Source organism: Denticeps clupeoides, chromosome 2 (genome assembly GCF_900700375.1).
Source record: "Denticeps clupeoides chromosome 2, fDenClu1.1, whole genome shotgun sequence".
NCBI classification, from domain to species: domain Eukaryota; kingdom Metazoa; phylum Chordata; class Actinopteri; order Clupeiformes; family Denticipitidae; genus Denticeps; species Denticeps clupeoides.
The window spans coordinates 38,056,803-38,082,774 of NC_041708.1; the positions used below are offsets into that span (position 1 = coordinate 38,056,803).

The 25,972-nt window shown below is 49.0% G+C and overlaps 3 protein-coding genes across 4 annotated transcripts; 1 reads left to right on the plus strand and 2 right to left on the minus strand.

The window, feature by feature from the left end:
- Nucleotides 1–21: 21 nt before the first annotated feature.
- Nucleotides 22–8,720, plus strand: emilin2b (elastin microfibril interfacer 2b). Of its 2 annotated transcripts, none has more exons than XM_028970650.1 (9): nucleotides 22–208; nucleotides 299–370; nucleotides 806–987; nucleotides 1,062–2,633; nucleotides 7,527–7,682; nucleotides 7,774–7,821; nucleotides 7,897–7,941; nucleotides 8,025–8,159; nucleotides 8,236–8,720. In XM_028970650.1, exons 1-9 carry the CDS (start codon nucleotides 72–74, stop codon nucleotides 8,544–8,546), a joined length of 2,658 nt encoding a protein of 885 aa, XP_028826483.1. In that variant the 5' UTR covers nucleotides 22–71; the 3' UTR covers nucleotides 8,547–8,720. The 2 variants fall into 2 exon arrangements, with proteins under 2 accessions (XP_028826483.1, XP_028826484.1); XM_028970651.1 differs by having other exon boundaries at nucleotides 7,900–7,941.
- A 1,787-nt stretch (nucleotides 8,721–10,507) lies between these two features.
- On the minus strand, nucleotides 10,508–13,962 carry LOC114774893 (zona pellucida sperm-binding protein 3-like). The gene is made up of 10 exons (XM_028966431.1): nucleotides 13,916–13,962; nucleotides 12,489–12,591; nucleotides 11,805–12,140; nucleotides 11,601–11,725; nucleotides 11,413–11,516; nucleotides 11,169–11,346; nucleotides 10,973–11,090; nucleotides 10,806–10,891; nucleotides 10,640–10,731; nucleotides 10,508–10,560 (listed from the first exon to the last, which is right to left on the minus strand). Exons 1-10 carry the CDS (start codon nucleotides 13,960–13,962, stop codon nucleotides 10,508–10,510), a joined length of 1,242 nt encoding a protein of 413 aa, XP_028822264.1.
- A 2,455-nt stretch (nucleotides 13,963–16,417) lies between these two features.
- Nucleotides 16,418–24,124, minus strand: LOC114774909 (uncharacterized). The gene is made up of 16 exons (XM_028966432.1): nucleotides 23,744–24,124; nucleotides 23,541–23,665; nucleotides 23,355–23,458; nucleotides 23,111–23,288; nucleotides 22,916–23,033; nucleotides 22,746–22,831; nucleotides 22,579–22,670; nucleotides 22,157–22,179; nucleotides 17,712–18,047; nucleotides 17,508–17,632; nucleotides 17,322–17,425; nucleotides 17,078–17,255; nucleotides 16,882–16,999; nucleotides 16,715–16,800; nucleotides 16,548–16,639; nucleotides 16,418–16,470 (listed from the first exon to the last, which is right to left on the minus strand). Exons 1-16 carry the CDS (start codon nucleotides 24,122–24,124, stop codon nucleotides 16,418–16,420), a joined length of 2,199 nt encoding a protein of 732 aa, XP_028822265.1.
- Nucleotides 24,125–25,972: the final 1,848 nt, after the last annotated feature.

Sequence of the window (25,972 nt, forward strand, 5' to 3'; positions counted from 1 at the left end):
GCCCCCTGCAGCCCGCCCCCCGCCGCCGGACCTCCTTATCCGGCCCTCCGCAGCGGCTCGGGCGGCCAGCCATGAGGGTCTCCTCCGCCGGAGCGCTGCTGCGCCTCGCCGCGCTGCTGCGCCTCGCCGCGCTGCTGCGCCTGGCCTGCGCCACCCCGTCCTCCCGCGGCTCTGCCTCCTCCGGGGCCGCGCAGCGTGCGAGGAGCCGGTGAGTAGCGGCGTGGTGCGGCCGATGCGCGTCTCCGGCCCCGCTTCCCCCGCGTCCTGGTGAGGTGCGTGTCTGTGCTGTGCTCCGCAGGAACTGGTGCGCCTTCGTCGTGCACAGGAACGTGAGCTGCGCCGTGCTGGAACCGGAGCTGGAACCCGGGCCGTGAGTTTTTCCCCAAATCATGTGTAATTACGACTGTTCTTATGTGGAAGTATTATCTATGTTGTCTATGCTTGAGGTACACAGTTCTTTCTACTGTAAAACCAAACCAACATTTTAAAGTGAAAGTGACGTGATTGTCATTGTGATACACTGCAGCACAGCACACGGTGCACACGGTGAAACGTGTCCAGCAGTGTGTGGAGACGGTGCTTTTTTCAGTGGCACCTTGGCGGATCGGGATTCGAACCGGCAACCTTCTGATTACGGGGCCGCTTCCTTAACCGCTAGGCCACCACCTCTTTTTTTTCTTCTTTTTTCTCTTTTTTCTTTTTAAAGCAGCTCACACTGTCCAGTTTTCCGTAATAGAGTGGAATTCCGGAACCGCGGGGTAACAGTAGTGCACTATCACCGTAGTGACGGCTGTGATTGGCGCAGGTATCGGACCGTCCACCGGACCGTCTATAGAGTCGGATACAAGCAGGTGACGGAGCTGGAGTGGAGGTGCTGTCCCGGGTTTAAGGGCCACGACTGCTTGGAGCGCAAAGATTCCCCACCCGCGTCCCAGTGGCCGTATCCACACGCAGCGCCCGTTCCCGGACAGGAGCAAAGCATGCTGGGTAAGGTCTTTCATTTAGTTGATGCACTGCCATTGGACGCTTTTTTTTTGAGTTGATGTTCTCGATCCTCTCAGGCCCAGAGCAGATGGATCTTATCTCAGGCCCCCGGGGAGGACAGGCGGAGACTCGTCTTCCCAGTTGGGGACAACACAGCCACCCATGGCTGCAGAGCGGCGGCCCTCAGAGGGCTCAGGTGGAAACTCCCAAGGTCCAGCAGCTGGAGCGGGAAGTCCAGCGCTTGTCCCAGGGCCTGCTGGACATGCAGGCCGCCATGACGGGCGTGAATGTCAACCTGCGGCAGGATCTGCAGGAAGAGGCCAGCAGGATCTTCCTGGGCATGCTGGGGAACCAGCGGCAGCCCGACAGCGCCCTGGCCGGCGCCACCGAAAGCTTCGTGCTCCCGGTGATATCTGGTGACCCCATTACAGGCCAGTTCCACAGCCAGCTTGCACACCTCGCAAACTCGGTCACCTCCAACGCGCAAATCCTCCAGGAGCTGCAGGAGCAGGTCCAGCAGCATGAAGGACAGCTGCGCCTGCTGACCGAAGTGAGTCGAGGCACGTCAGCCCCGCCCCATGCACCTGATTGGCCCAGTCGGACCTCGCTCAAGGCGTACGTGGACGAGCAAATCGCAGCCGTCCGCTCGGAGATGCTGGAGGGCCTGGAGATCAAGATGGCCGACCTGAAGAACTCTTGTGAGTATAAGATGATGTCTGTTCAGGAGCACTGCGAGGAGCAGGACTCCTCCTACCTCAGTCTGCTCGAGCTACTGGACACCAAGGAGGCTGACCTCCGCAAGGAGATCCAGGATCTCCGCGTTTCGCCTCCAGACTCAGGCCACAGCCCCGTGTCTGAGAACGACCAGGCGCGAGAAGAGCTCCGAATACTACAGGAGGCACAACAAGGCTTCCTGCTAACTCTGGAGCGGCAGAACCACACCCTAAAGCAGGAGGCGGACAGGAGGACCGCTCTGGAGGAGCGCTTAGGTCTTGTAGAGAAGAGCGTGGAGGAAAACTGCCTCTCCCTGGAGCAGAAGATACGTGGAGAGATAGAGAAGGACAGGCAGGAGGAGGCATCGGCTTGGAGCCGAGTGGTTGGGAACAGGTCCGCTATGGAGGACTTGGAGGATGCATTAAACACAAGCTTGGAGAACACAAGGAAGCAGGTGGAACGCTGCAGTAGAGGGCTGGACTCTCAGGATGGACGTCTCGCAGCCCTGGAGATGCTAACTGACAGCTTCAGGACATGGAACGACAGCAAAGGTCCCTGGAGTCCCCAGGGGGAGGTGAGGTCTCTCATGCAGCGGGTAGGTTCCTTGGAGACCTTCATTTCTGGCCGCCCGAATGTCACCTGCCATCAGAACTGTAGCAGCAGAGCAGCTGGGGAGGAGGACTTGGTGGAACGGTTGGCCATTTTGGAGGGGACATTGCTGGGCGTGGGCGGACGGGTTGCGAGGGTCGAAGGTGTCTGCGGCAGGCTGGAGCCGATGTCGGACAGTCTGCTGAGGATCAGGGACGGCCTCAACAGACACGTCACCAGCTTGTGGACCTGCGTCAAGCAGCTGAACGGCACCCTCCGCGCCCACTCACGAGACCTCGGCGAGATCGCCGCTCGCCTGGAGGACACCGGTGTACCCGGGCGCACAGGTACGAGGCGAAAAGAACAGACGGGGAGAGAAGCCGGAGCTAAACAGAGAAAGAAGGGCTCAGTGTTGCCAGATTGGACCGTTTAGAGAGGAAATAGGGAGTCAAATACTTATATGGAAGTTTCAGCTGGTTCTGGGGCATTTTTGGCAGAAACCATCAGATATCTGGCAACACTCGCATCTGTGACGAACTGGCTGGAGGGGTTTAAAGGAAGTAGGGTGTGCAAGAGCCGTCAATCATGCCTACGGGCTCCTCCCCTTTCCAGTCTGTGTTCATAAAAACGTCAGAAATAATTGCACAAAATTTGAGTTGTAGGTTAGGTTCAGAAAAATATGAACTAAAATATGTTCTGACTGATTATGACTACACGAGAGCAATATTTAAGAATATGTGAAGTTATGTGACTCCACAGATTCAGGTTGCCTGTTTAGCGTCCAGCCGTGTCTGCAGGTCTGCCTCTCGGCCACCCTGTTTAAAGCGGGACTTCCTGTGCGCGCGGTGATTTGTGTCCCAGGGGACAACTGCTCTCTGGCTCCCTGTGTTCTCTGATTGGACACACATGTCTGTTGGGGAAATGTGAGCTCTGATTTCATGGGGATGTGTGTGTGTGTGTGTGAGTGTGTGTGTGTGTGTGTGCGAGTCAGTGGTCTTTATTTGCCTGTTTTTTCTGGAGGTTTTTCTTGTTGTTGCTGTTTGTTTTTGAGAAGACCCTCCCATGGGCCTTCTGGATTAGTACCGTCCCCTCCCCACACACACACACCCACACAATGAAACACACATTCGCGGCCAGGCCCGGGACACACACCCTGTGAATTTATTGAGTTGACGTCCTACTTGAGTTTCCAGAAATTTCTCAATAACATGTCATAACAGAGCCAGAGATCAACCCAAACTGGTCAGTGTGTGTGTGTGTGTGTGTGTGTGTGTGTTCATGCCTGATGAAAACAGGGGGACATGTCTGCTTTGCCAGCTCTCCTCTCCACGTTGACATTTGACCTGTGGCCAGTTGCAGCGACTGACCCGTCACGTGATTGGTTAAATATACACACGCTATCTGGAGTGAGGCGAGAGTGTCGATTCGGCTGAAACCGGCAGAGGCGGCGCGGCCAGCGGCTTATCAAAACCTCCTGAAGATAAAGAGCCAATAAAGGGGCCGATTTTCCCTGGGAACGACTGACTCGGACCTTTTTCGGCACCAGGTGCTGAGCTCAGGCACATGAGGTCATGGAGAAGCTTGTGGAGGTCTGGCTGGGGAAGCTGGTCACTTCAAGGAAAACGTTGCCCAGTTACACACACACCGGTGGTGGCCTAGCGGTTAAGGAAGCGGCCCCGTAAGCGTCCCCACACACTGCTCCCCGGGCGCCTGTCATGGTGCCCACTGCTCACCAAGGGTGATGGGTTAAATGCAGAGGACAAATTTCACTGTGTGCACCGTGTGCTGTGCTGCTGTGTATCACATGTGACAATCACTACACCAAAGAAAAAAAAAAAACTCTACGCACTGGTTTTATGGTCAAAAGGTCATGTGACCAGCTGCTGCCGAATGACTTTGTTTAGGAACAGATAAAACAGATAAATGTGTCCTCTGTGTCCCTTTTAACCATCACCCTTGGTGACAGTGGGCAGCCATGACAGGCTCCCGGTGAGCAGCGTGTGTGGACGGGACCTTCATCAAGGGGACCTCAGTGGCACCTTGGAGGACAACATTCCTATTACAGGTCCTCGTCCTTACCCGCTACACGTCTCCGACGGTGACTTTTCATGACCACCGCCTTGCCCTGGGGGACTCGTCTGCAGAAATTCGTGTCCTCTGGCCACATGATGGCCACTGCAGGTTCTAATGCAGACTTGGATTTGGAGGAGCTGTACCTTCAACTGGTTGAAATTTGTCGTCCTCTCGTCCTCAATGCCGTAGGGAGTGGATAACTGATAACTATCTGACTGAGGTGGAAACCTTTAGAACCATTGTCTTGTGTTCATTCATCTCGCCTATCTTCTGTCTGTCTTTGTTCTTTCTACTTTGAAGAGTTTTGTTCTCTTATCATTCAACGTTTCATGAGAAACGTCACCTTGGTTAGACTCTGACACCATCGGCGGAACTTTATCGTGTGAGGCAGGACTTTTGTTGGGGTGGCCGTGCTGGAACCCTGACCAATTCACAGGCACCCAGCAGAACTGTGGATTCATCTCTTTTTAGACGTGAAGGGACGCTGGTCCACGGTCTCGTGTTCCTCAGCACGTTTCGCTCGTCTGTTTAACGGCGTTTAGGAGACTTTCACTTCCCACACACACACACACACACACACACAGAGGGGAGGGCAGCCGCTACAGGGGGTTCAACCGCGTCCTTTAATCATAACAGCGGGATCAACTGTGATCAGCGGCACATGTGGAGTCCATTTCAGTACCACGCAGCCCTCCCCCTTATAAACCCACACACACACACACACACACACACTCACCAAAAAAACCCGGTAATGGCCCCGGAGGAAAAGTGTCTGTGGCCCCCTCTACAAGAACAGTTTGTAGACGAATTATTTAGGCTTCACAGAAATGCTTAAATGTTATCAGGTAATGACACACAGACAGACAGCTAACAGTAAATGAACCAGTCAGAGCTAGAGAGGGGTTTTTAACGGCCCTCTCACCCACTCTCTGTCCACAACCACTTAGTCCATATCAGGCCCCTCCCGGAACTCGGCCAGATGGTGGAGAAACCAACATGTCCACATTTATGGCGGGACAGCAGCAGTTAGGACACCTGGAAACATCTGATTTATGAGGAGAGTTGAGCAGAAACCACAATTTAGTTTGTTGGTGGATTGTAATTATTTGAAAAGCACCTACGTGGGGCGTGGCTATATAAAAGGACAGGACATTCAGGGCATGAACAGCCAGACATTTCTGGAAAACATTTCAATTATATGCCAGTTGGTCGGTGTGAAGCAATAAAAAGAACGGTGCTGTGAGTTTATCACATGATTTAATATTCTGGAGGCAATGTCTCGTGGAATAAGTCCATAGTTTAGTATAAAGTCTTTAGAAAGAATTCTCAGAATTCACACATACTCTGTTAAAAGAGGGTCTTTACTTTACTTTACTCTTTCTTTATTTAGCAGACGCTTTTATCCAAAGCGACTTACCAGAGGGTCTCTGGTTAAACTGATGTAAAACGAAGATTGTTAACAAAAAATGCAGCCGTTTCCCAGAATTAATTTCCAACACACCTTCTTTTACACTGACATAAATTAGAAACTGGAAAAGGGAGGTTTGTGAACAAGCTTCAATTTTGGCATGGAAAAAAATGAAAGGTTAAAAGACAAGAGGATGAAAGGATGAAGGGGAAGAGTGAAATTATTGTTGAATTGGTAAAATTTTTAAAAAAAGGAAGAAAGAGAAAGTGAAATCAGGTAACACGTGAAATTTTGGAGCATGTTTAAAAATTAGCGTGTTAGCATACTAACGTCAAAATGCTAAGAGGGTGTGGTCACAATGAGTCATGTGAAATTTGGTGACATTTGGAAGGTTTAAAAATTAGCATGCTAATAATGTTAGCATGCTAACATAAAAAATGCTAACGGGGCATGGCCACAATGTGTCACTTTTGTGACGTTTGGAGCGAGATGAAAAAGTAGCATGTTAGTTACTACTAACAAAGCTACTAACAACAACAGTTAGCATGCTAGCATTAAAATGCTAACAGGGCGAGGCCACATTGCATCACGTGAAATTTGGTGATGTTTAGACCATGTTGAAAATTAGCATGTAAGCAATGCAAGTGCTAGCATGCTAACATAAAAAAATCTAAAAGGGCATGGCCACGATGCGTCACGTTAAATTTACTGACATTTGGGACATTTATTTGGAAGGCTGAAAATGTTACCATTGTACCTCTGTAAAATAAATGGGCTTTAATGGGAGGATGGAGGGATAAAAAAGAGAAGAAGAGGTTAGGGGTATGAGTGGTAAGAGGTTGAATGTGGTTGAACATGTTAAGTTTGTTGAATGGGTGAAATGTGTGGTGGTTGAAAGGCTGAAAATGTGACCACTGTTGCTCTATAAAATTCATGGTGGTGAATGGAAGGAAGGAGGGATAAAACCAAAGAGTGATAAACAAGGAGTGTGGGTGAAAAGTGAAAGAGGAAATTAAGTTGGCCTTAGATGGATGTGTGTACCAAGTTTCATGTCAATATGTTGAAATGTGAGGAACCAAGAACAGGTTCATTTTCCCATTGTAAGTGAATGGGAAAAAAGCAAGGGATGAAAAAGAGGTGTTAGGGCATGGCCACCTGGGAAAAAGGCGAATAAACTCAAAGAGGGGTCATGGAGAATCGCTATGTTGATTTACGGGTGTCTACAATAAAAATTGTGGACGTGAGCACTTGGTCCCATTTTAAGTCAATGGGAAAACGGTCTGAAAAATGGGTGTGGCACGTTGGCGGAGTTGCAGATTGGTTATAAAGCACACTTCTGCGGTGTGGGCCGGAAAACATGTAAAGTTTCGAGGATGTGTGATGACAACTGTAGGACTAAAAAATAAAAGAAGAAGACTTCGCCTTCCCAAGCCAAACTAATGAGAGAAAAGGAGAAAACTCTCAGTACTCGGTACATATTTATCTAAAAATTACAATATTATATGATAATCTGGTGTTTTACTGGTGTTTGGGGGAAAAGCCCTTTTCTGTCTGTCTGGTTAAAGCGATATTTCATTCCCCTTCCTGTTATGAAGCTGAAGGAGACGCGCATGTGAAGCTGCGGTGGTTTGCCGCGGGCTGTGGAGCTTCTGCTCCAGCTGTCGGGGGTGTGAGGAGGCGAAACATCTGTCGGCCGGACCCCTGAAGCGTCTCTTTTACGAGCCTCGGGCCACTCCCACTCCTCCCCTTTCCTTTTCAGACCCTGGCACCGCAGTGTCTTCTGGCTCCGCCCGCCCCCTGCCTGCCGTGATGGAGACGGGAGAGGCGGGGCCTCCGGGCACCAAGCTGGCGTCCCGCCTTCCACAAGGTGAAAATGGCAGCACGACCTTGGTCAAGGGCTACGCTGGCGCTCCAGGTGGACACATCGCACCTCTCCCGCACTCTGGCCTGCAGCGCCACCTGGTGGTCAAAGCTGTCTGAACGCTGAACTCTATTTCATTCCACAGGTTACCCTCCCGTTGTTCCTGTGTCCTTCGCCCACGAGGTTCCTTCAGGTCAGCAAGCTTGTTGAAATGTTATATTTTATTAGACTGTACTAACACACGCCCTTTCTCCGCCCTTCTCCGCAGCAGGGGATCCTCAGACGACGGTTCGGATTCCACTGCTAGCATTAGGTCATGGTTTTAACAACACCTCAACAGCACTGTTTGCACATAAAGTATTGCAATCAAATGGCCTTGTTTGCATGTGTGTCCAGGCGGGGCGCGGCGTGCATCGGATACGGCCTCGTTCTCAGCAGGTCTGACCATGCGGCCATTTTCTGATGCCGTGGGGACGATCTGCTTCAACAAGGTCCTGCTGAACGACGGAGGACATTACGATCCCCATACAGGTAACAAGACGGCGTGCTACTACAGCGCATGCGTGGTGCATGATGGTAATTTTTTTAAGCATGTGCGATTTTTAAGGTCTTTTCACTGCACCCATCGATGGGCGGTACCTGCTCAGCGCTGTGGTAACAGCCCAGAGGGTGGAGCGAGTGGAAGTGGTGCTGATGGTGTCCAATCGGAGCGTGCATAAGCTGGACACGGCCGTCCCTGGAGGAGGGGCCACAGACAGCTGCGTCTGTGGCGGCTCCGCCTCCTTCAGCCTGGTTCTGGAGCTCAAGCGGTCCAACAGGGTGGGGCTGCAGCTGAGGTCCGGCATGTTGGCGGCGTCCAGTGAGATCCTTTCTTCATTCAGCGGCGTGCTGCTCTACGCCACGCCTACACAAACGTAACCTGGGAGACACTAAAATAGCGCTTCTGTCCCAGGGATTACAGAGACTGTTTTTTACGTAGCGTTAACACATACGATACGATTTTTAACATGTTTTACAAATTCATATCATACCCAACAGGATTTAGAAGCTCGACACAACACTGTCAAATAAACATCTTTTCTGATCGGCTCAGTTATTTGACCTTTTTATTCCTATTAGTATTTGATGGAAATGGGGTGACTGGTTTTGAAACTGCTCTAACCAAATTCAACCAAATGCACATATATCCATGAAATGAAATACACGTTTCTCATGTATTTATGATACAAAAAACTATTACAGCTGCAACAGTGAGGGATCATTGAGGTAGAATGCTCTACATTTTGGTTCTTCAGATTTCTTCTTCAGTTTGTTACCTGTCTGTATTATCGTGTCTGAAATGTACTTACGGCTGTAGCCTCTTCAGCTCTGTCCCAAGCCCTCAGATCACGTCACGTGGGAGACACCTGGACATGACACCATTGTCCGAACACCATGAGTCTGGACAGGTTTGGGGGAAAGAGGAGGAGGTGATGTGGGAGGGATAAACCGTGGCAGTTTGGGTGAATTGGGCAGATTATGTTAAATTATTAACAATATTCAGAATGATTGCACATTGTACACACTGCAGCAGCGAGCAGAATACAGAATGTGTTGAATGACACAAGTAGAAATTATTGTGGGAATTTTCTGCAATAAATAATGTCAACTGAGTTGATTTTCCAAGTTTAATTTACCGTACACGGGGGGACTGGCAAGAGAACTCTCACCGTTAGTAAATTCAAAAGCATATTTATTCCACTGTGGGTAACGCAAGGTAGGAAAGCAGAATCAGCTTCATCATAGGCCGGGACAAGGACACCAGAATCTGTCTTGTGTCCAGCATAACACCCTATGTTTGGAAAACGTCTTAGCCTTGTACATTCAAACACAGGCAAACACATGGAGCGTCCAGGCCTACACATTCTTTCCTATGAGACTAAAAGACTATTTTCATTGACAAAAAGTCACAGATAATCCTGACTAAAATGTTCAGACTTTGTTGACTGAAATCTAACTAGACTAAAATGATTATGGGCATGACAAAGGCCCAGCTAGACAAAATGTTAGTGTTTAAATGGTTACATTTCTAATAAATCTGGCCTTGTATCCACACGGAAACCCAAAGCGGTTACTTTCTACAACTAGTCCAGAAATGAATTTTTTTTTTGTACCACGTGTACAGCAAATGGGATTTTTGTAATAATGCTGACTTATTCAAACCTGACCTAGAACCTTAAACATTTCACACATACAACAATGGGGAATTAACATTCATGGTTCAGATGCAGAATCTCATAAAGCAACATTTCTAATGACTATACAAGAGAGCGATGTGTTCGCTGTTTAATACAGAACTAGACATGAGACAAGAAGCATGCTGAGTGATACCAGAGTTATAGCGCCACTTAATGTGAATTGATTGTCACGTCTTGCACAGCACACGATGCACACAGTGAAATTTGTCCTCTGCATTTAACCCATCACCCAGAGCGAGCAGTGGGCAGCCATGACAGGCACCCGGGAAGTAGTGGGTGGGGACTGTGGCACTTACACGTGGAGGGAGTTAAGAGCATAGGAGAGTCTCCATGTGAGGGACAGTTCAGATATGTCCTGTGGACATAGCAATAGGAACCTCTGGAGGGGGCATAAGACCAATTAACTAAAAATGACCACTTCATGAATCAGAACGCCATCTCCAAACATGTATTAGAATAAACAGTTACAGATGCCTGGTTCCTCAGACCCCCCCCCAATCTGAAGTGTATTTAGTAAAGAGGACCTGTAGTTGTAAATGGTGCATGCTTGAAAAGGAGAGACAGGACTTCTTTACACACAACAATCCATTTCAGCATTTATTTTGCCATTAAAAGAGAACGTCATAAAGAGACACAGGCTGGTCATCCCCGGATGAACAACGGTCCCAAAGATATTTCTTTCTCCCATCCAGAATCTGAAAGAAAGGAAAAGGAACAGGATTAAAAATGTATAAAATCAGCGCAAACAGATAGAGCCTAAAAATGTCCACATACCTGAGACAGAGGTCAGCTCTCTTGCCTTCCTGGACCCACAAGAACCATCACAGCAGCTACACAGTTGGTCCTCTCCACCCGCACCAGCCCACCTTCATAGAAAGATCAGGGCCTGAATAAAAAGTACATGTGGATGTTTGTAATGCAGCATCTAGTCCAGACCTACTTGTGTCCTACAAAAGAACAGGCTTTGTGCTCAGCATCAGTCGGGGAAGCAGCCGCTGTTGCCTTCAGCAAGCAAGTGATGAACAGCTGGAACAAGAGAGATACGGACGGTCAGCCACCATGCCAAGGTGGAACCATGAGAGCGAAGGGCTAGCTTGAGACACGTACAGAGCCGGTGTCCCCCTGCTGAAACCTGAAAGCCTCCAGCTGGAACTGGAGCTTGAAATCCTGTGTACGGGGCAGGAAGCGAGAAGATGAGCCAGTGAGCTTGGAATCAACCAGACATCTATAATAAAAAGGAGAGCAACATGAGACTACAGCACATCATAAAACAAAGCCATAAAGAAATGAAGCTGCTCCTCACCCATGGTTCTGAATGAAGAGATAACTGGGAGCAGCAGCTGCATCAGGGACAGCGGTGACCACACAGGTATCAACAAACACCCGGAGGGGGACATGGTTGTACTGCTTGACAGAAGCCTCAAAATGGATCAGATCTCCCATGTAAAAGATGTTGGAAGGCCTCTCAAACTTCCAATCATCTGAAGACAAAAGCAAATGTTAGGAACAGCCAACACAGTGGAACAGTGGACCACAACTGTACCTACCAGTCATGAGCTTGAGAGAGAAGACCAGCAGCTCCTCTGCAGTTTTAGTAGCAGCATATGGGATCCAGGCAGGCTGCAGGGCATTGCTGCTCACATTGTGAAGCCTGGTCACATGCAAGAAGAAACCGATATCAAAAAGCATCTCTAAATACAGAGAGACATGGGAGAGCAGATCAGCTAGAGCTCACCTCAAATAGTGGCATTCAATCCCAATTACAGCACCACTGGTTCTGACTATTGGAGCAGAAGCGTTAGAAATGGCTCTTGGGATGTAGGTCAGAGAAAAGGAATAAACCAGGGAATCGTTGGTCATCTGTGTTTGAAGGGGGAAAAAGCCAGAGTTACTGGAGAAAGTCCAACAGATTCCTGACCGAAGAGGAACCAGAACTCACCACTACTTGGCTGCCACAGGCCTGCAAATAGGACTGAAAATACAGCAGCTGAGCCACAGAATCTTCTCCAGTCACCCCACAGCCTCCTAGTGAGATGTCTGATGCCTGGATGAGCTCTCCAGAACCAAACAGGTCCTTCTTAACCTCCACGTGCACCATATTCTCGTCACAGGTAGCTGCCACACTGCTGACCGATACCGGCTCCCTCAGCTGGAACTGCACTGGGGGGGACGTGGGCTCTACTGGCATCTGAGGAAACTTCCAGGTCAGCTCCTTTACTGGGCCAAGCAGCTGCTGCTGGATGCTTCCAGGATCTTGAAGCTGCCCCCCTGTTCCCTGAGGCAAAGGAGCAAATGGGGGACGTGCAGGAACCTGAGGCATCCCAGGGACAAAGGGGGGACTGGCAGGCACCTGAGGCAGTGGTGGTGGCACAAACCCAGGGACAAATGGGGGACGTGCAGGAACCTGAGGCATCCCAGGGACAAAGGGGGGACTGGCAGGCACCTGCGGCAGCGGTGGTGGCACAAACCCGGGGACAAACGGGGGACTGGCGGGCACCTGAGGACGCATGCCGGGGACAAACGGGGGACTGGCGGGCACCTGAGGACGCATGCCGGGGACAAACGGGGGACTGGCGGGCACCTGAGGACGCATGCCGGGGACAAACGGGGGACTGGCGGGCACCTGAGGCGGCAGTGGCGGCACAAACCCAGGGACAAAGGGAGGATGGCCAGGCGTCTGAGGCAGCGGCAGCACCGCGGGGACAAAGGGGGGGGGCGGCAGGCACCTGAGGCGGCACAAACCCGGGGACAAAGGGGGGACGTGCAGGAACCTGAGGCATCCCGGGGACAAAGGGGGGACTGGCGGGCACCTGCGGCAGCGGTGGTGGCACAAACCCAGGGACAAAGGGGGGACTGGCGGGCACCTGAGGCGGCACGCCGGGGACAAACGGGGGACTGGCGGGCACCTGAGGCGGCATGCCGGGGACAAACGGGGGGCGGGCGGGCACCTGAGGCGGTGGCAGCACCCCAGGGACAAAGGGGGGACCGGCAGGCACCTGAGGCGGTGGCAGCACCCCAGGGACAAAGGGGGGACCGGCAGGCACCCGAGGTGGATTCATTGCAGGTCTTGGAAATGCTTGACCAGAAGCTGGAGCAGGTCCTGGTACACCTTTAACATCCAGCAGCACTGCTCCCATACAAACTCCTACAACACCTCCCCACAGCAACACTGCCACTGACCACCAACCCATGATGCCACATTACAGTCAGCATCATCTATGGCTTCCACTTTTATAGGACACATAATTACCATTAATGACCTTCTAGACCTGCCAAGTCTGGCACTCGTTAGATAACTAGTACCAGTTGTACAAAGACTAGATTGAGGTCTACAAAACCGGTTCTGGAGTAAAATAATCCTGCATGTTTTTGGTTTTACCCTCATTTAGCACAGCTGGTTCCACCACTCAACCCGTTACCACCCAGTTCTTGAGTTGAATCAGGTGCGGTTTCACCGTCACCATTTTCAGTAGTTTAACTTCATTAGATGGCAGACAGGTACATGTTTCACATGGTTAAATTGTCTTGTTGTGAATGAATAACAAACCAAGTGGGGTAGTGGTGGCTTTGCGGTTAAGGAAGCAGCCTCGTAATCAGGAGGTTGCAGGTTTGACTCTGGATCCTCTGAGGTGTCACAGAGCAGAATCACTTCACATTCACCAACCCAACTGTGTGAAAATGAACATTTGAGAGGCCTTAAATAAGCTTTGTGTGACAAGTAAATGGTAGTTAGTATTCAGGAAAAGGCGATAATAAAACTTACTAGTGAAAAATTAGCCCAAGCAGTGACTATATGTGTTAGGGTTTTTTTCACTTTCTACTTTCTAACAATATGCAGTTCCAGCTCAAATTCATTTTTGTTCCAATCCCACTTCTCTCTCTGGTTTCTGGTTTTCACCATTCTTATTATTATATAGGAAATTCCTCCAAAATATAGAGGTAAATAAAATGTCACTACCACGACAATTCCTGGGTGTAAAAAAAACGCTATGACTTAGGCCTGACTACGGGTGATCCGGTGCTGACCTGAAGAGAAGTGGTTCCTCTCACGGATGCTTGATTTCTTCAGGGATGTTGTTCTTGATGCAGTCATCCATGTTTTCCTGGAGTCTGCTCATGCAGTATAATATCGACAATGAGAAGGTTGCCGGTTGGACTCACTGAACCACCAAAGTGCCACTGAGGTGCCACTGAAAAAGCACCGTCCCTGCACACTGCTCCCCGGGTGCCTGTCATGGCTGCCCACTGCTCATCAAGGGTGATGGTTAAATACAGAGGACACATTTCAATGTGTCACTGTGCGCTGTGCTGTGTTTCACAATGACAATCACTTCACTTTCACACATATATACTCACCCCCACCCCACGCCTCCGCCCACTTCGAACCCCTGGGCGTGAACTGGTTGGTCTGTGTGAGCGCCATTTGGCATCGGAACCAGACTGATGCTCGTCCCCGGTCCTGTTTCCGTCCCCAGTTCCCTCCCCACAACGTACTCCCCATTAGAGCACCGTCTGGGGGTTGTTTTTTTTTAAATTCTCTTTTTTCTCCTCATATAACCCCCGCCTGATTTTCTTATCTATCTTTCCTCCTGATCTGTCCACCCTTCTGAATGTACTGAATTGTTTTTAAGTAGGTATGGTCAGGTTGATGGCCAGACTTTTCAGTAGAACTTGAACTTTTGACATGGTATATATAGCAATAAAGTGTTCTTATCAATCATCTAGACTCTTCTCTGTCTTGGCCCCTCAGTGGTGGAATGAACTTTCCCTCGAGGTCAAATCAGCTCAGTCACTGACTATTTTCAAACGGCAGCTCAAGATCTTCCTCTTTAGAGACAACAGAGTGAAAAAAAAGATTGTATTCATTTTGAGACGACTGCCTGATGACAAGCAGTTCATGGCTGGAAAAAGTTGTGTGGTCCCAGTGACCAAAGACACAGAAAAGAAACAACAACAAAGAAAGTATGAGAGAAATCAGAAGGCTGCCATTTATAACAAAATATATCATGTAATATTGTCTGATGAATAAAAACAAGACTAAATGTAAATTAGACGTTATTTCCTCTTGTTTATTGCATTATTTCACAATTTTTCTGTTTCCCGTGTCTCCCATCCGGTCGAACAGATGACGTCACTATTCCGATTTCAGAATGCTTATGGTGGGTCATAGATTGATGGTGGTGGGTTAACAGATGGTTGAGACAATAAGACTAAAATGAAGTGGAGCAGAAAACAGAATGTGTTGAATGACACAAGTAGAATTTTTTTTGGGAATGTCAACTGAGTTGATTTTCCAAGTTTATTTACCGTACACGGGGGGACTCGCAAGAGAACTCTCACTGTTAGTAAGTTCAAAAGCATATTTATATGTGGGTAACGCAGGACAGCAGAATCATGCCAACTTCGTCATGGGCGCCTGGACAAGGACACCAGAATCTCTCTTGTGTCCAACATAACACGCTATGTTTGGAAAACGTCTCAGCCTTGTACATTCAAGGTTTAACATGAGATACCGTTGCTTTCTGACTGTTCCTAGACCTAAGGTGAAACACGTGGAGTGTCCAGGCCTACACATTCTTCACAAAACGCGACCACACGAAAAGATATAAAGTATTCTTGAGTCTATGAGACTAAAAGACTATTTTCATTGACAAAAAGTCACAGATAATCCTGACTAAAATGTTCAGACTAAAATGAGTATGGGCATCACAAAGGCCCATCTAGACAAAATGTTAGTCTTTAAATGGTTAAATTTCTATTAAATCTGGCCTTGTATCCACACGGAAACCCAGTGGTTACTTTCTACAACTAGTCCAGAACTGATTTTTTTTTTTTTAAACCACGTGTACAGCAAATGGGATTTTTAGTAATACTATTTAGTAATAGTAATATGAGATTCTACAAAAAAAAAAAAAAAAAAAAAAAAAAAAAAAAAAAAAAAAGTAGAATCTCATAAAGCAACACTTCTAGTCACAATACAAGAGAACGTGTTTGCTTGGTTTAATACAGAACTAGACAAGAAGCATTCTGGGTGAGACCAGAGTTATAGCGCCACTTAATGTGTATTGATTGTCACATGTTACACAGTAGCACAGCACACAATGCACACAGTGAAATTTGTCCTCTGCATTTAACCCATCACCCAGAGTGAGCAATTGGGCAGCCATGACAGGCGCCCGGGGAGCAGTGTGTGGGGACTGTGCTTTGCTCAGTGGCACTTACACATGAAGGGGGTCCATGTGAGGGACAGTTCAGATATGTACTGTGGACACAGGAATAGGAACCTCTGGGGAGGGGGCGTAAGACCAATTAACTAAAAATGACCACTTCATGAATCAGAACGCCATCTCCAAACATGTATTAGAATAAACTGTTACAGATGCCTGGTTCCTCAGACCCCCCCCCAATCTGAAGTGTATTTAGTAAAGAGGACCTGTAGTTGTAAATGGTGCATGCTTGAAAAGGAGAGACAGGACTTCTTTACACACGACAATCCATTTCAGCATTTATTTTGCCATTAAAAAGAGAACGTCATAAAGAGACACAGGCTGGTCAACCCCGGATGAACAACGGTCCCAAAGAGATTTCTTTCTCCCATCCAGAATCTGAAAGGAAGAGGAAAAGGATTAAAAATGTATAAAATCAGCGCAAACAGATAAAGAGCCTAAAAATGTCCACATACCTGAGACAGAGGTCAGCTCTCTTGCCTTCCTCGACCCACAAGAACCATCACAGCAGCTACACAGTTGGTCCTCTCCACCTGCACCAGCCCACCTTCATAGAAAGATCAGGGCCTGAATAAAAAGTACATGTGGATGTTTGTAATGCAGCCGTCTAGTCCAGACCTACTTGTGTCCTACAAAAGAACAGGCTTTGTGCTCAGCATCAGTCGGGGAAGCAGCCGCTGTTGCCTTCAGCAAGCAAGTGATGAACAGCTGGAACAAGAGAGATACGGACGGTCAGCCACCATGCCAAGGTGGAACCATGAGAGCGAAGGGCTAGCTTGAGACACGTACAGAGCCGGTGTCCCCCTGCTGAAACCTGAAAGCCTCCAGCTGGAACTGGAGCTTGAAATCCTGTGTACGGGGCAGGAAGCGAGAAGATGAGCCAGTGAGCTTGGAATCAACCAGACATCTATAATAAAAAGGAGAGCAACATGAGACTACAGCACATCGTAAAACAAAGCCATAAAGAAATGAAGCTGCTCCTCACCCATGGTTCTGAATGAAGAGATAACTGGGAGCAGCAGCTGCATCAGGGACAGCGGTGACCACACAGGTATCAACAAACACCCGGAGGGGGACATGGTTGTACTGCTTGACAGAAGCCTCAAAATGGATCAGATCTCCCATGTAATAGACGTTGGAAGGCCTCTCAAACTTCCAATCATCTGAAGACAAAAGCAAATGTTAGGAACAGCCAACACAGTGAAACAGTGGACCACAACTGTACCTACCAGTCATGAGCTTGAGAGAGAAGACCAGCAGCTCCTCTGCAGTTTTAGTAGCAGCATATGGGATCCAGGCAGGCTGCAGGGCATTGCTACTCACATTGTGAAGCCTGGTCACGTGCAAGAAGAAACCGATATCAAAAAGCATCTAAATACAGAGAGACATGGGAGAGCAGATCAGCTAGAGCTCACCTCAAATAGTGGCATTCAATCCTAATTACAGCACCACTGGTTCTGACTATTGGAGCAGAAGAGTCAGAAATGGCTCTTGGGATGTAGGTCAGAGAAAAGGAATAAACCAGGGAATCGTTGGTCATCTGTGTTTGAAGGGGGAAAAAGCCAGAGTTACTGGAGAAAGTCCAACAGATTCCTGACCGAAGAGGAACCAGAACTCACCACTACTTGGCTCCCACAGGCCTGCAAATAGGACTGAAAATACAGCAGCTGAGCCACAGAATCTTCTCCAGTCACCCCACAGCCTCCTAGTGAGATGTCTGATGCCTGGATGAGCTCTCCAGAACCAAACAGGTCCTTCTTAACCTGCACGTGCACCATATTCTCGTCACAGGTAGCTGCCACACTGCTGACCGATACCGGCTCCCTCAGCTGGAACTGCACTGGGGGGGACGTGGGTTCTACTGGCATCTGAGGAAACTTCCAGGTCAGCTCCTTTACTGGGCCAAGCAGCTGCTGCTGGACACTTCCAGGATCTTGAAGCTGCCCACCTGTTCCCTGAGGCGAAGGAGCAAATGGGGGACGTGCAGGAACCTGAGGCATCCCAGGGACAAAGGGGGGACTGGCAGGCACATGAGGCGGCATGCCGGGGACAAACGGGGGGCGGGCAGGCACCTGAGGCGGTGGCAGCACCCCAGGGACAAAGGGGGGACCGGCAGGCACCTGAGGCAGCGGTGGTGGCACAAACCCAGGGACAAATGGGGGACGTGCAGGAACCTGAGGCATCCCGGGGACAAATGGGGGACGTGCAGGAACCTGAGGCATCCCGGGGACAAATGGGGGACGTGCAGGAACCTGAGGCAGCGGTGGTGGCACAAACCCGGGGACAAAGGGGGGACTGGCGGGCACCTGCGGCAGCGGTGGTGGCACAAACCCGGGGACAAAGGGGGGACTGGCGGGCACCTGCGGCAGCGGTGGTGGCACAAACCCGGGGACAAGCGGGGGACTGGCGGGCACCTGAGGCGGCATGCCGGGGACAAACGGGGGACTGGCGGGCACCTGAGGCGGCATGCCGGGGACAAACGGGGGACTGGCAGGCACCTGAGGCGGCATGCCGGGGACAAACGGGGGACTGGCGGGCACCTGAGGCGGCGGGAGCACCCCAGGGACAAAGGGGGGACCGGCAGGCACCTGAGGCGGTGGCAGCACCCCAGGGACAAAGGGGGGACCGGCAGGCACCTGAGGCGGTGGCAGCACCCCAGGGACAAAGGGGGGACCGGCAGGCACCCGAGGTGGATTCATTGCAGGTCTTGGAAGAGGTTGACCAGAAGCTGGAGCAGGTCCTGGTACACCTTTAACATCCAGCAGCACTGCTCCCATACAAACTCCTACAAGACCTCCCCACAGCAACACTGCCACTGACCACCAACCCATGATGCCACATTACAGTCAGCATCATCTATGGCTTCCACTTTTATAGGACACATAATTACCATTAATGACCTTCTAGACCTGCCAAGTCTGGCACTCATTAGATAACTAGTACCAGTTGTACAAAGACTAGATTGAGGTCTACAAAACCGGTTCTGGAGTAAAATGATCCTGCATGTTTTTGGTTTTACCCTCATTTAGCACAGCTGGTTCCACCACTCAACCCGTTACCACCCAGTTCTTGAGTTGAATCAGGTGCGGTTTCACCGTCACCATTTTCAGTAGTTTAACTTCATTAGATGGCAGACAGGTACATGTTTCACATGGTTAAATTGTCTTGTTGTGAATGAATAACAAACCAAGTGGGGTAGTGGTGGCTTTGCGGTTAAGGAAGCAGCCTCGTAATCAGGAGGTTGCAGGTTTGACTCTGGATCCTCTGAGGTGTCACAGAGCAGAATCACTTCACATTCACCAACCCAACTGTGTGAAAATGAACATTTGAGAGGCCTTAAATAAGCTTTGTGTGACAAGTAAATGGTAGTTAGTATTCAGGAAAAGGCAATAATAAAACTTACTAGTGAAAAATCAGCCCAAGCAGTGACTATATGTGTTAGGGTTTTTTTCACTTTCTACTTTCTAACAATATGCAGTTCCAGCTCAAATTCATTTTTGTTCCAATCCCACTTCTCTCTCTGGTTTCTGGTTTTCACCATTCTTATTATTATATAGGAAATTCCTCCAAAATATAGAGGTAAATAAAATGTTTTTTTCACCAACCATTCAATATCAGTTAAACTCACATACACTATGACCAATCATCTCACCTAGGCTGTCTTAGATAGACCATTGGGGTCCTTGTTGCTCTTGAGATGTACCCAGGCATCTACCATAACCACTCAGATCCATCCAGCTGAGTTTATTCTGTATTTCTCAGAGCAACTCTAGATCCTGGTTCTTGACACTCAGCTGCTGCTGAGACGTACCAGCATGAAATGTACCAGAGTGCCACCACAGCCCACCAACACCATAACTGTGTACACTAGAGGGATCTTCAGCTGGACCAGGTTCGTCATAATGGACGTACACTGTGGACCATATTTGGACTGGTTGCAGTTACCTCAAACATGGACTTTCTAATGGACACTTTTTGACTATTTTAATACCAACGTTGTCTTTACACCTATTGCACTGCTATCTTGACCAAATTAATGTCAAGCCTGCTCTGACAACTAATGCACCCTCATTCTATCCTGGAAGGGGGTCCGTCTCGGACATTTACAGCATTTATCAGACGCCCTTATCCAGGGCGACTTACAATCAGTAGTTACAGTCCCCCCCTGGAGCAACTCAGGGTTAAGTGTCTTGCTCAGGGAGACAATGGTAGTAAGTGGGATTTGAACCTGGGTCTTCTGGTTCATAGGCGAGTGTGTTACCCACTAGGCTACTACCACCCTAGTACCACCCTTGGACCCACTCTTTCCCGAGGTCTTTTCTCCAGAAATTTTTGGTGGAGTTTATCCTTGTGTGCTGAAGAGGACAAGTGTTATATACAACACTGCAATAATTCATATTGTCCTATGTGTACAGCCTTCACTTATTAATTCTGTACACACCACTTGGATATGGATGGGACATCTCACCTGAAGCCATGTAACATCATGAGACTCCAAATAATGTTCTCTGCAGTGACCACACTACCACGACAATTCCTGGGTGTATTTAAGGCTATGACTGAGGCCTGACTACGGGTGATCCGGTGCTGACCTGAAGAGTAGTGGTTCCTCTCACAGTTGCTTGATTTCTTCAGGGATGTTGTTCTTGATGCAGTCATCCATGTTTTGCCTGTAGAAAGTATTTTGAGACGACTGCCTGATGACAAGCAGTTCATGGCTGGAAAAAGTTGTGTGGTCCCAGTGACCAAAGACACAGAAAAGAAACAACAACAAAGAAAGTATGAGAGAAATCAGAAGGCTGCCATTTATAACAAAATATATCATGTAATATTGTCTGATGAATAAAAACAAGAGTAAATGTAAATTAGATGTTATTTCCTCTTGTTTAATTGCATTAATTTAAATGCAATTTTTCTGTTTCCCGTGTCTCCCATCCGGTCGAACAGATGACGTCACTTCCCCGATTTCAGAATGCTTATGGTGGGTCATAGATTGATGGTGGTGGGTTAACAGATGGTTGAGACAATAAGACTAAAATGAAGTGGAGCAGAAAACAGAATGTGTTGAATGACACAAGTAGAATTTTTTTTGGGAATGTCAACTGAGTTGATTTTCCAAGTTTAATTTACCGTACACGGGGGGACTCGCAAGAGAAGTCTCACTGTTAGTAAGTTCAAAAGCATATTTATAACGCAGGACAGCAGAATCATGCCAACTTCGTCATGGGCGCCTGGACAAGGACACCAGAATCTCTCTTGTGTCCAACATAACACGCTATGTTTGGAAAACGTCTCAGCCTTGTACATTCAAAGTTTAACGTGAGATACCGTTGCTTTCTGACTGTTCCTAGACCTAAGGTGAAACACGTGGAGTGTCCAGGCCTACACATTCTTTCCTACACAAAACGCGACCACACGAAAAGATATAAAGTATTCTTGAGTCTATGAGACTAAAAGACTATTTTCATTGACAAAAAGTCACAGATAATCCTGACTAAAATGTTCAGACTAAAATGAGTATGGGCATCACAAAGGCCCATCTAGACAAAATGTTAGTCTTTACATGGTTAAATTTCTATTAAATCTGGCCTTGTATCCACACGGAAACCCAGTGGTTACTTTCTACAACTAGTCCAGAACTGATTTTTTTTTTTGTACCACGTGTACAGCAAATGGGATTTTTAGTAATACTATTTAGTAATAGTAATATGAGATTCTACAAAAAAAAAAAAAAAAAAAAAAAGTAGAATATCATAAAGCAACACTTCTAGTCACAATACAAGAGAACGTGTTTGCTTGGTTTAATACAGAACTAGACAAGAAGCATTCTGGGTGAGACCAGAGTTATAGCGCCACTTAATGTGTATTGATTGTCACATGTTACACAGTAGCACAGCACACAATGCACACAGTGAAATTTGTCCTCTGCATTTAACCCATCACCCAGAGTGAGCAATTGGGCAGCCATGACAGGCGCCGGGGGAGCAGTGTGTGGGGACTGTGCTTTGCTCAGTGGCACTTACACATGAAGGGGGTCCATGTGAGGGACAGTTCAGATATGTACTGTGGACACAGGAATAGGAACCTCTGGGGAGGGGGCGTAAGACCAATTAACTAAAAATGACCACTTCATGAATCAGAACGCCATCTCCAAACATGTATTAGAATAAATTGTTACAGATGCCTGGTTCCTCAGACCCCCCCCCAATCTGAAGTGTATTTAGTAAAGAGGACCTGTAGTTGTAAATGGTGCATGCTTGAAAAGGAGAGACAGGACTTCTTTACACACGACAATCCATTTCAGCATTTATTTTGCCATTAAAAAGAGAACGTCATAAAGAGACACAGGCTGGTCAACCCCGGATGAACAACGGTCCCAAAGATATTTCTTTCTCCCATCCAGAATCTGAAAGGAAAAGGAACAGGATTAAAAAAAATTTATAAAATCAGCACAAACAGATAAAGAGCCTAAAAATGTCCACATACCTGAGACAGAGGTCAGCTCTCTTGCCTTCCTCGACCCACAAGAACCATCACAGCAGCTACACAGTTGGTCCTCTCCACCTGCACCAGCCCACCTTCATAGAAAGATCAGGGCCTGAATAAAAAGTACATGTGGATGTTTGTAATGTAGCCGTCTAGTCCAGACCTACTTGTGTCCTACAAAAGAACAGGCCTTGTGCTCAGCATCAGTCGGGGAAGCAGCCGCTGTTGCCTTCAGCAAACAAGTGATGAACAGCTGGAACAAGAGAGATACGGACTATCAGCCACCATACCAAGGTGGTGGAACCATGAGAGCGAAGGGCTAGCTTGAGACACGTACAGAGCCAGTGTCCCCCTGCTGAAACCTGAAAGCCTCCAGCTGGAACTGGAGCTTGAAATCCTGTGTACGGGGCAGGAAGCGAGAAGATGAGCCAGTGAGCTTGGAATCAACCAGACATCTATAATAAAAAGGAGAGCAACATGAGACTACAGCACATCGTAAACAAAGCCATAAAGAAACGAAGCTGCTCCTCACCCATGGTTCTGAATGAAGAGATAACTGGGAGCAGCAGCTGCATCAGGGACAGCGGTGACCACACAGGTATCAACAAACACCCGGAGGGGGACATGGTTGTACTGCTTGACAGAAGCCTCAAAATGGATCAGATCTCCCATGTAATAGACGTTGGAAGGCCTCTCAAACTTCCAATCATCTGAAGAGAAACGCAAATGTTAGGAACAGCCAACACAGTGGAACAGTGGACCACAACTGTACCTACCAGTCATGAGCTTGAGAGAGAAGACCAGCAGCTCCTCTGCAGTTTTAGTAGCAGCATATGGGACCCAGGCAGGCTGCAGGGCATTGCTACTCACATTGTGAAGCCTGGTCACATGCAAGAAGAAACCGATATCAAAAAGCATCTAAATACAGAGAGACATGGGAGAGCAGATCAGCTAGAGCTCACCTCAAATAGTGGCATTCAATCCTAATTACAGCACCACTGGTTCTGACTATTGGAGCAGAAGAGTCAGAAATGGCTCTTGGGATGTAGGTCAGAGAAAAGGAATAAACCAGGGAATCGTTGGTCATCTGTGTTTGAAGGGGGAAAAGCCAGAGTTACTGGAGAAAGTCCAACAGATTCCTGACCGAAGAGGAACCAGAACTCACCACTACTTGGCTGCCACAGGCCTGCAAATAGGACTGAAAATACAGCAGCTGAGCCACAGAATCTTCTCCAGTCACCCCACAGCCTCCTAGTGAGATGTCTGATGCCTGGATGAGCTCTCCAGAACCAAACAGGTCCTTCTTAACCTGCACGTGCACCATATTCTCGTCACAGGTAGCTGCCACACTGCTGACCGATACCGGCTCCCTCAGCTGGAACTGCACTGGTGGGGACGTGGGTTCTACTGGCATCTGAGGAAACTTCCAGGTCAGCTCCTTTACTGGGCCAAGCAGCTGCTGCTGGACACTTCCAGGATCTTGAAGCTGCCCCCCTGTTCCCTGAGGCGAAGGAGCAAATGGGGGACGTGCAGGAACCTGAGGCATCCCAGGGACAAAGGGGGGACTGGCAGGCACCTGAGGCAGTGGTGGTGGCACAAACCCAGGGACAAATGGGGGACGTGCAGGAACCTGAGGCATCCCGGGGACAAAGGGGGGACTGGCGGGCACCTGCGGCAGCGGTGGTGGCACAAACCCGGGGACAAACGGGGGACTGGCGGGCACCTGAGGCGGCATGCCGGGGACAAACGGGGGGCGGGCGGGCACCTGAGGCGGCATGCCGGGGACAAACGGGGGGCGGGCGGGCACCTGAGGCGGCATGCCGGGGACAAACGGGGGGCGGGCGGGCACCTGAGGCGGCATGCCGGGGACAAACGGGGGGCGGGCGGGCACCTGAGGCGGCATGCCGGGGACAAACGGGGGGCGGGCGGGCACCTGCGGCAGCGGTGGTGGCACAAACCCAGGGACAAAGGGGGGGCCGGCAGGCACCTGAGGTGGCACAAACCCGGGGACAAAGGGGGGGCCGGCAGGCACCCGAGGCGGCGGCAGCACCCCAGGGACAAAGGGGGGACCGGCAGGCACCCGAGGCGGCGGCAGCACCCCAGGGACAAAGGGGGGACCGGCAGGCACCCGAGGCGGCGGCAGCACCCCAGGGACAAAGGGGGGACCGGCAGGCACCCGAGGCGGCGGCAGCACCCCAGGGACAAAGGGGGGACCGGCAGGCACCCGAGGCGGATTCATTGCAGGTCTTGGAAATGGTTGACCAGAAGCTGGAGCAGGTCCTGGTACACCTTTAACATCCAGCAGCACTGCTCCCATACAAACCCCTACAAGACCTCCCCACAGCAACACTGCCACTGACCACCAACCCATGATGCCACATTACAGTCAGCATCATCTATGGCTTCCACTTTTATAGGACACATAATTACCATTAATGACCTTCTAGACCTGCCAAGTCTGGCACTCATTAGATAACTAGTACCAGTTGTACAAAGACTAGATTGAGGTCTACAAAACCGGTTCTGGAGTAAAATAATCCTGCATGTTTTTGGTTTTACCCTCATTTAGCACAGCTGGTTCCACCACTCAACCCGTTACCACCCAGTTCTTGAGTGGAATCAGGTGCGGTTTCACCGTCACCATTTTCAGTAGTTTAACTTCATTAGATGGAAGACAGGTACATATTTCTTATTGTTGAATGCGGTTTGAATTGTCTAGTGGTGAATGATAAGCTAACTGGGGCAGTGGTGGCCTAGCGGTTAAGGAAGTGGCCCCGTAGTTAGAAGGTTGCTGGTTCGAATCCCGACCTGCCAAAGTGCCACTGAGCAAAGCACTGTCCCCACACACTGCTCTCCAGGTGCCTGTCATGGCTGCCCACTGTTCATTCAGGAAGATTTTTTAAATGCAGAGGACAAATTTCACTGTGTGTGCTGTGCTGCTGTGTATCACATGTGACAATCACTTCACTTTATCTGCCGTGGGGCCACTGAGATGTAACTGAGGTGTAACTGAGCAAAGTACTGACCCCACACAATGCTCCCCGGTGTCTGTCAGTGACACATTTTGTTGTGAGTGTGTGTGTGTACCATCTTCACTTTCAGGTACTGTGTAGGGGGGTAATGTGGTTACATGCAAATAATATTTGAGATCATTTACAACATTTTTTATTTTCAACATTTTATTTTCTTTAATTTTCACAGTATTCAGAGATGATAACAAGCGTCTGTGCGTATATGGACTTTATTTTTCATATATAGTTACATTTCAGCTCAGTCCTCTACAAGCACCACACCAGCCTTAGTTGTGGCTTTGTTGTGTAGTTGTTTTGTCTCTCCTTTCATGGTGTGTTGTCCTCCTGTGGATTGTTGAGTTGTTGTTATATATAGCACTTTA

Coding starts and splice junctions, on each gene's coding strand:
- emilin2b (XM_028970650.1), top strand. CDS start 72: ATGAGGGTCTCCTCCGCCGGAGCGCTGCTGCGCCTCGCCGCGCTGCTG. Junction 371..805: donor CCGGAGCTGGAACCCGGGCC/GTGAGTTTTTCC, acceptor TGATTGGCGCAG/GTATCGGACCGTCCACCGGA. Junction 988..1,061: donor ACAGGAGCAAAGCATGCTGG/GTAAGGTCTTTC, acceptor CGATCCTCTCAG/GCCCAGAGCAGATGGATCTT.
- LOC114774893 (XM_028966431.1), bottom strand. CDS start 13,962: ATGGATGACTGCATCAAGAACAACATCCCTGAAGAAATCAAGCATCC. Junction 11,091..11,168: donor CTCTTCATTCAGAACCATGG/GTGAGGAGCAGC, acceptor TTTTTATTATAG/ATGTCTGGTTGATTCCAAGC. Junction 10,892..10,972: donor AGCAGGGGGACACCGGCTCT/GTACGTGTCTCA, acceptor CTCTTGTTCCAG/CTGTTCATCACTTGCTTGCT.
- LOC114774909 (XM_028966432.1), bottom strand. CDS start 24,124: ATGCCTCAGGTTCCTGCACGTCCCCCATTTGCTCCTTCGCCTCAGGGA. Junction 23,034..23,110: donor CTCTTCATTCAGAACCATGG/GTGAGGAGCAGC, acceptor TTTTTATTATAG/ATGTCTGGTTGATTCCAAGC. Junction 17,426..17,507: donor ATTGAATGCCACTATTTGAG/GTGAGCTCTAGC, acceptor GCACGTGACCAG/GCTTCACAATGTGAGTAGCA.